Source organism: Mandrillus leucophaeus, unplaced genomic scaffold (assembly GCF_000951045.1).
Source record: "Mandrillus leucophaeus isolate KB7577 unplaced genomic scaffold, Mleu.le_1.0 Scaffold1250, whole genome shotgun sequence".
NCBI lineage: Eukaryota > Metazoa > Chordata > Mammalia > Primates > Cercopithecidae > Mandrillus > Mandrillus leucophaeus.
The window spans coordinates 168,372-176,114 of NW_012100877.1; the positions used below are offsets into that span (position 1 = coordinate 168,372).

General features: G+C 55.0%; 1 protein-coding gene and 1 long non-coding RNA gene across 3 annotated transcripts in view; one reads left to right on the forward strand and one right to left on the reverse strand.

Annotated features, from left to right (window-relative positions):
• The window catches only part of LOC105533469 (ral-GDS-related protein-like), a 12,536-nt gene extending 5,123 nt beyond the window's left edge, over nt 1–7,413 (forward strand). The window contains 8 exon segments of the mRNA XM_011971938.1: nt 2,243–2,458; nt 2,825–2,928; nt 3,429–3,498; nt 5,044–5,118; nt 5,601–5,675; nt 6,261–6,284; nt 6,635–6,756; nt 7,296–7,413. Coding sequence (XP_011827328.1) covers nt 2,243–2,458; nt 2,825–2,928; nt 3,429–3,498; nt 5,044–5,118; nt 5,601–5,675; nt 6,261–6,284; nt 6,635–6,756; nt 7,296–7,413 — 804 coding nt within the window.
• Nucleotides 1–7,743, reverse strand: part of LOC105533470 — a 27,887-nt gene that overhangs the window by 9,572 nt on the left and 10,572 nt on the right. For both annotated transcript variants that reach the window (XR_001005121.1, XR_001005120.1), the window contains one exon: nt 2,597–3,967. This is a non-coding gene — a long non-coding RNA (uncharacterized LOC105533470). The remainder of the gene's footprint in view (nt 1–2,596; nt 3,968–7,743) is intronic.

The window sequence follows — 7,743 nt, forward strand, 5'->3', positions numbered from 1 at the left end:
GTTCTTCTTGTGGCTTGGCATAATTTCATAAAGCAGATGACAATCCCTGGGACTCGATTCTACTCAGGAGTCAGGCACTCACAGTTGACAGAATGAACAGGTCATATCTACAGAATGTTAGAGGTGAAACACTTATGGCCTTCTCTATGTATGGTGGCATCCTCCCAGACTCTGACTAGAATGATGGAGTCCAGCAACAAGTATAAACTGGGTGGATTTAGGATTCTGAAGGGCTTTTTCACCCACAAAACATGGGGCAAAAATGTAGACTCTGACTGGGGAGAGACTCAAGGAGCCCTGGGGCTCATACTTCTTAAAATTCCCACGAGAAGGCTGACATCTGGGGACTTCCCCCACAAGAGACAAATAGTGAGTTCTGTAAATGGAGACTTAGGTTCCTCGCAAAGTAGAGGTGAGGCTGGGGTCACAGCTGGCCATCAAGAGACCCATCCCAAGCACCGTGACTTCCCATCTCTCCCTGTCCTCCTCCACTCTACATCTGCCCCTATCCTCCTAGCCCTAGGACCAGCAGACCCAGAGCTGGAGCTTTGATGAGCAACCTGCTCACAAATCAGCCTGGAGCTGCAGTCTTGAGTGTCCAGGTGCACAGAGCTGTGCTCCAGGGCCTTTGGGAAGAGAATGTCAGTGGGACACCGGGGTGCACAAGGGTCTGTACAGCCCTGCTGCGTGGCCAGGTCTGCCCCTTCCAGGCCAGCACTGATGGCTTGGGGTAGGGTGGGGCTGTCCTCTACACAGGCAGGAAGAGGCCAGGGACCCAGAACCATGCAAGGGTGCCCTGGAGGGTTGTGTGGGAGAAGGCCAGGCCTCTGACTCAGCTGTCCACTCCATCACCAGCACCATCACCTCCATTTTGTTCACCTGGCCCCTTGAAAACACTTCAGTTTGCTATCAGCCCCCACAACGGTCATCTTTCCGGATAAAGCTGGCCTTCAGGAACTTCGCCAGGCCTGGATTGGGCGTGGAGGACCACCAGGAACTTGTCCTAGGCCAGTTGGTGCTTCCGGAGCCCAACAAGGCCAAGTCAGATGGTGAGGTGGCTTGCAGTCTGGAAGACTTTCCGGGGGTGGTGGTTTGGGGATACAATTCCCTTACATTCCATCCGGTCATTTCTGTGCTTGGAAAGCCCAGTGAAAAGTGACTGGTGTTGTGACCTTTTCTCCTTTTCCAGATCCTGCTCCACTTCCTAGGCAACACTCGTTAACAATGCTGGCCCTGGAGCCAGCACCACCACTGCTGGCGGACCTGGGGCCTGCTCTGGAGCCAGAATCACCTGCAGCCCTGGGTGCACCAGGATATCTACATTCAGCACCAGGACCAGCACCAGGGGAAGGGCCCCCTCCAGGGACATTGCTGGAGTCACAGTCAGCCCCAGAGTCCCCCTGTCCCTGTCCTGTAAAGAACCAACCCCCTGAGGAGCTGCCTGACATCACGACTTTCCCTCCCAGGCTGCTGGCAGAGCAGCTGACCCTCATGGATGCGGTGAGCAGCTGGGCTTTGCAGGCTGTGCCTCTGTCACCAGCTGGCTCAGACCAGCCTCTCTCTGAGGAGCGGCCAATGCCCTGGGTCGAATGTCAGCCCCACTTCTTACCAACCATGAGACCTGGATGAGTTTCCTCACTCACAAGTCTTCCCTGTCTGTATGTGGACAGCAGAGATGGGACATCGCCCATGCCAGCTACACAGAGTGACTATGCAGACTGAATGACAGGGGATGGATCAAAAGCAGGACAGGGCAGGTACTCACTGAGGCACAGGCAGGGCCATGGGTCAGTCACCCAGCTGCTCAGGAGCCTCACTACCCTCAGTGCTTATTAGGTACCTAATGCATACTAGATTCTATGGCAGACACCCAAATAGAGCCCATAGTTGCAGCTGCCACAAAGAAATTGCACCAGTATGGAGAGAAGGAGAAGAGGGCTGATTGGGATGGGAGGAAGACGAGGCCTTAGGACGGGCAGGCCTGAGCCACTTGGAGAAAATGTCTCTCTCTCTCCCCACTCTTGTTGGGTTCTGGGCCATAATGCATTCAGGGCCCTCGGTGGGCAGAAAATCAAACCCAGGGACTCCCACACATCTGGAGTCCATTTTAAACTTTTCTGAGCTCCACCTCGGTTCCTGCCAGAGACCATGGATGACTGTGAGCTCAGTCCCTGCCTGGGACCGTGGGTGACTCAAGAGTCGGGATGTGCTCTATCCGTGATACTCTCCTCCTCCCCAAAAGGAGCTGTTCAAGAAGGTGGTGCTCTACGAATGCCTCGGCTGCATCTGGGGTCAACAAAAGAAGAAGCAGAATGAGCACGTGGCACCCACAGTTCGTGCCACCATCGCACACTTCAGCAGGCTCACCAACTGTGTCACCACCTCCTGCCTCGGGGACCACAGCATGAGGGCCTGCGACAGGGCCAGGGTGGTGGAGCACTGGATCAAGGTGGCTAGGGTAAGCCATGGTTGGGCCTGAGGATTCCCTCTTTAAAAACGGGGAACTGTGTCCTCCATCGGCTTTCAGGATTGGCATCTGTATCTCTGGCCTGAGCCCTGCACATCCGCTAGGGCTTTTTGCCAGAGCTTCACTGACCTTGACACCCATGGCCCAGTGGGGGCTGCTCACTTCCGACCTGGGCTCTCCCTTGGGTTAAACTACAATCCTCCTAGATGACTGACATTCACTCGGCCCCAGGTGTCCCCTCCTGAGGCTCCCTGGGCCTTTGCTTCGACCAGGAGGGGAGATCTCAGCAGAGGGGGCTGAGGCTGAAGTGGGCCGGGCTCCAACTCTGGACCTCACAGCTCACTCTTCCCTCTCCAGGAGTGCCTAAGTCTCAACAACTTCTCCTCAGTGCACGCCATCGTCTCTGCTCTGTGCAGCAACCCAATACATCGGCTACACAAGACATGGGCAGCAGTGACTAGGTGAGGGGGGCTCTCTCCATGGGAGCACCTGGGTGGACCTAGGGACCCATAGGTCTCCCCATGTGCCCTCAACGATTCTGAAAGGTTCTTGGAGACCAGGGACACTGGAGGTAGGGATGGGCTGGTGGGTGTGGTCACTAAGCTGCCCTGGACTTCTAGGCAAGGATTTCCAACTCGGGACTAAGGATTTTTAACCATCAGGAACAGACTAGAGCCAACTGGAGGGTGTCAGGTGTTTGCACCCAGCAGTGGAACTGTGTCCAGCTGGAAGCTAACTGTGAACATGCAGGGGCTCACATGAAGTGGAGATGGGCCAGGGGAGGAGCATGACGGGTCCCACCCTGGTCCTCTGGAGCCCTTGTCATCAGAGCACCCCACTGGAAACACTCACTCAGGAAGTTGGGATTCTCTGGGTTTTCAAACAAAATGGATTGGATTGGAACTCACAAATCTGCCCAGTTATTCCCAAATTTACCCTTCTTTCTTTCCTCTGTCCATAGCAAAAGCACAAAATATCTAAAAGAACTCTGCGAAAAAGACACTGCAGTAAAGAGGGACCTGCTGATCAAGGTACAGTGGAGTCTGGGAGATGCGGGACAAGTGTTTAAGGGTCAGAGGAAAGAGTGAGTTTGGAAGGGCATTGGACCTGGTGTGCAGCGGTTATTTTTTGTTTTGTTTTGACTTACATACTAAAAGTGGACTTGAAAAATTCCCTCCACGCCTACCTTGGGCCAACAGGAAGAGAGGTGTGTGGGTCCGTGGGCACGTGGGGGCACAGGGGCAGGAGACCCTGGAAAATGGGATGTGGCAATGGCTGCTGGGCTGCGGAGTGGGGGTGATGAGTTGCAGCATTAGCAGGGTTCTGGCTCCCGTGCTGGTCCATCCTGCTGGCATGGAGCTTCCTCTAGGCTGGGGGGTGGTCATGGTAGGTGGGACTTTCTTCCTTCCACAAACTGGCCAGCAATTCCTGAGGAAGCCAGGCCTCTGCTGCTGCTTCTGTCTGCAGCGCATCTCCATGGGCAGGGGGCCTCTGCCCACACTGGGGGAGAGGGGGAACAACAACAGAGGAAGTTCATGTGCCAGGGAGTCCAGTGGGCCGCCCAGCTTTGGGTACCAATGGGCCTACTTGGAACAGACATATGTGTTTGCCGGGACTCCCTGCCCTGCCCTTTGCGGACACCCGAAAACGGTCATGTCACAGGATTCTCACCAGTTAGCAGTGACACAAGCTCATGACAAGTATCTGGGGGATTCATGCATTCCTAGGGGATCCTCCCTGACCAGATCTCAGAATCCTCCATGCAAATGAGAAGGCAACTTGTCACCCAACCCAAGATTCTGGAAAACCCAACCATGTCCATCAGAGAATGACACCTCAGGAGGCCACTTCCTGCGTGGAGGAAGAGAGTTCTGTGCACGGAACTCCCCCGGGGGATCATTGGCGAGGCAAAACCTTTGGCATGGCTCAAACCCAGTTTGTGTGGCACAGACTCCAGTGCGGCTCGGATAGGCAGGTGCCACCTAACCAGGTCTCCTAAACTGCCCTGTCCCTTTCCCATCACGACTGTGCCTGGCTGGAGACCTAGACACTCAAGAGATTCCAGAGAACATGACCATGATGGGCGGTGGTGCTGGGATATGGGGTGAAGGCAGTGGGACAGAGCTTCCAGGATGGAGAGGAGGTGCCTTCTCTTTCGGGTCTTTGAGGAGTCATTCCCCTCATCTGGAAAATGAAGAGATGCTGAGCCTGTAGTGCAGCCCTCACAGGATGGAAATGAGAGTCAAGAAAAGAAAATAATTTGCTGGCGCTCATGCCTAGTTCTTCCTCAGAGGGACGAGGGTGAGAACAATGGCAACAGCTACAGGAAAGAGTAGTCAGGTGGCCTTGTGAGGTACCTGTGGTTTTCATTGCTCTTTACAAAAGAGGATACAGTCTCAGGCAGGCCCAGTTGCATGATTGGGTGACACACACACGGAGTGTGGAGCTGGGCCAGTGGTATCAGCACCGTGCCAGGCGACTCACACCAGTCCCTGGGGATCCAAGTGTGGGGTGGCTAGGACGTAACTGGGGGAAGGGAAGAGAGCCTCACTGTCTCCGTCACTGACACCTGGCAGGCGGGGAGCTTTAAGATGGCCACCCAGGAGAGGAACCCCCAGAGAGCCCAGATGAGGCTGTGGAGGCAGAAGAAGGTGAGTGAGGCTTTGGCGTGGAGAGGCCGCAGGGGATCTGAGGACAGGGCTCCCTTCCCCGCCAGCTGGAGGCCTCCATGTCAAGACCACAGGGACTTCCTCCCCAGCCCTGTCCTCCTGTGGACACTGGGTCTGGAAAACCTCCATTTGAGAGACCAGAGCAAGGGTCTGGGAAAGCTGGACTCAGAGTGGATGTGGGGAAGGGTAAGACTGGGACCACACGCCCTTGTGAATTGTTAAAATCCCACCATAGAGGTAACTAGGAGTGCTTGCTAGACTTGGAGGTCAGCTGGGATAGAGGAGGCAGAGAATTGAGAAAGGCAGCTGAGTATCTTTGACTACTCCAACCGGGAGACCTGGAGAGGGGGGTTCTGGGAGACAGGGGCTGATGGGATTTCATGAGACAGAACCTTGGGCAGGCAACTGAGGGCCAATACTCATCACCACTACATGTACCAACTCCTCACCCATCCTTGGCACAGGGCGTGGTCCCCTTCCTGGGGGATTTTCTGACTGTGTTACAGAGGTTGGATTCAGCCATCCCGGATGATGTGGATGTGAGTGAGCCTGGGGCAGGCTGGTTGGGAACCAGGATCCTGAGGCTTGGGAGGACACGGTCGTGGACCGAGCCCTTAGATCTCAGACCTTGGCAAACCACTGAGAGCCTCACAGCTGCTCCTGTAGGTGGGGGTGTCAGGCCCATCTCATCACCTTTCGGTGATGGAGGCTCCATAGCAGCCACCAGTCCCTATTCCCGAGTGGTGAAGCTACAGAGCTGCCTGACTGCAAAGCTGCTGAGGTGTGGGCTGAGCTGGACTTAGCCTTTCCCTAGAGTAGTCCCGTAACAGGCCAGTGAAATTGAGCCTCTCCAAGGGCAGGCAGTTCCAGGGTCACTGAGCGCGCGCTTTCTATGAGAGATCTCAGTTTTCCTGTCTGTTATCACAGAGGGTTGGGGCAGGAAGTCCCTGAGCCTCAGCTCCTATGCCCCTGCTCTGGAGCCCGGAGCCTGGGGCAGAACCAAGTCCTGTCATGTGCACATCCCCTGACTCTGGTGGCCCTGGCAGTAATGCAGCATGGGAAGGGGTGGGGTGGGGTTAGTTGTGGGCCAGGGACCTTTCTGATGGGCTCTGTCTGCCTTCCAGGGCAACACCAACAAGAGAAGGAAGGTGAGCAGCTGGGGCACTCACGTTGGATGAGGGTGGGGACGTGGACGTCACAGTCCATCCTGGACACGACACTCCCTGGCTCCATCCTCTACATCTTAGGTTTAATGGGAGGGTTTGACACACACAGGAGGAGGAGACCTATCCCAGTGGAGAAAGCGGGAAATGGAATGGAATCAAAGACCAGTTCCTGCAGGAGGGGATGTTTACATCCAACTCTGAGAACAGGCTGGGGGCTGCATGGGGCCCCCTCAGAAAACTGCCCCAGGGATCAGCCCCTTCTCCCTGCCTACCAAAAGTGCTCTCAGCATCTTCCACCCAGGCCCTGTCAGCAACCTCTCCTCTGTCTCTAGGAGGTCCGAGTTCTGCAGGAAATGCAGCTGCTCCAAGTGGCTGCCATGAATTACAGGCTTCAGCCTCTTGAGAAATTTGTCACCTATTTCCCAAGAATGGAGCAGTTCAGTGACAAGGAGAGGTGAGGGCCTAGCGGATGGGCAGAGGGTGGGAGAAGGCTCTCCATTTTTATTTTTAATGTGGTCTGGCTCTGTCGCCCAGGCTGCACTGCAGTGTCACCATCTCTGCTCACTGCAACATCTGCCTTCTGGGCTCAAGCCCTTCCTCAGCCTCTCAAGCAGCTGGGACTACTGCGGTACACCATGTCCCAGGACATGGTACAGCATGTGCAGACACCATGTCCTGTTGTTCTGCTGTTGTTGTTCTGGTACAGATGGGGTTTCACGATGTTGTCCAGGCTGGTCTCAAAGTCCTGGCCTCAAGCAATTCACCCCACACAGCCTCCCAAAGTACAGGTGTCAGCCACCCCGCCTGGCCTAGAGGAGGCTCTCCTGTGGACAGCAGCAGAGAGCCTATGGCCACGACTCCATGGCCAGCATCAAGCCCTATTGCATGGGGATTGCTGGGGACCCAGGATTCCAGCTGGGCAGGCACTGAGAGGGGACCTGATGTGTGGCTCATGGTGGCCTCACAGCTGCCTCACTGTCCTGCAGCTACAAGCTGTCCTGCCAGCTGGAGCCCGAATCACAGTAGGCCAGTAACATCTTGCAGTGGCTGGGACCCCACCAGGATGCTGGTCAGAACACTGGCTCTGCATCATCCTTCACCTAGACCGTGACACCAGGGAACCACATCTAGGTGGCTGGCAGCTCAGCTGCATCTGGCCCCTGCTCTTCAACATCAGCTGCTCCCGCTGGCCAGGATCAGGCCATGGGACTTTTGCCAGGCAAGCGGGAGACCATTTTATGTTTATTTTCTTTAGTGTATAAGTAAGGGTTTTTTTCTTAACTTTCATTAAAATAAAATTTTAAAACACTATTCAAAATGTTCTATAGCTGTTGGAATGAGAAAAGTAACCTCAGTGCAGTAACTGTATACCAGTCTTCAGGATTCATAGTCCAGTATGTCAAATTGAGGCTATGGCTGAACAAGTCATGGAACAGCATTC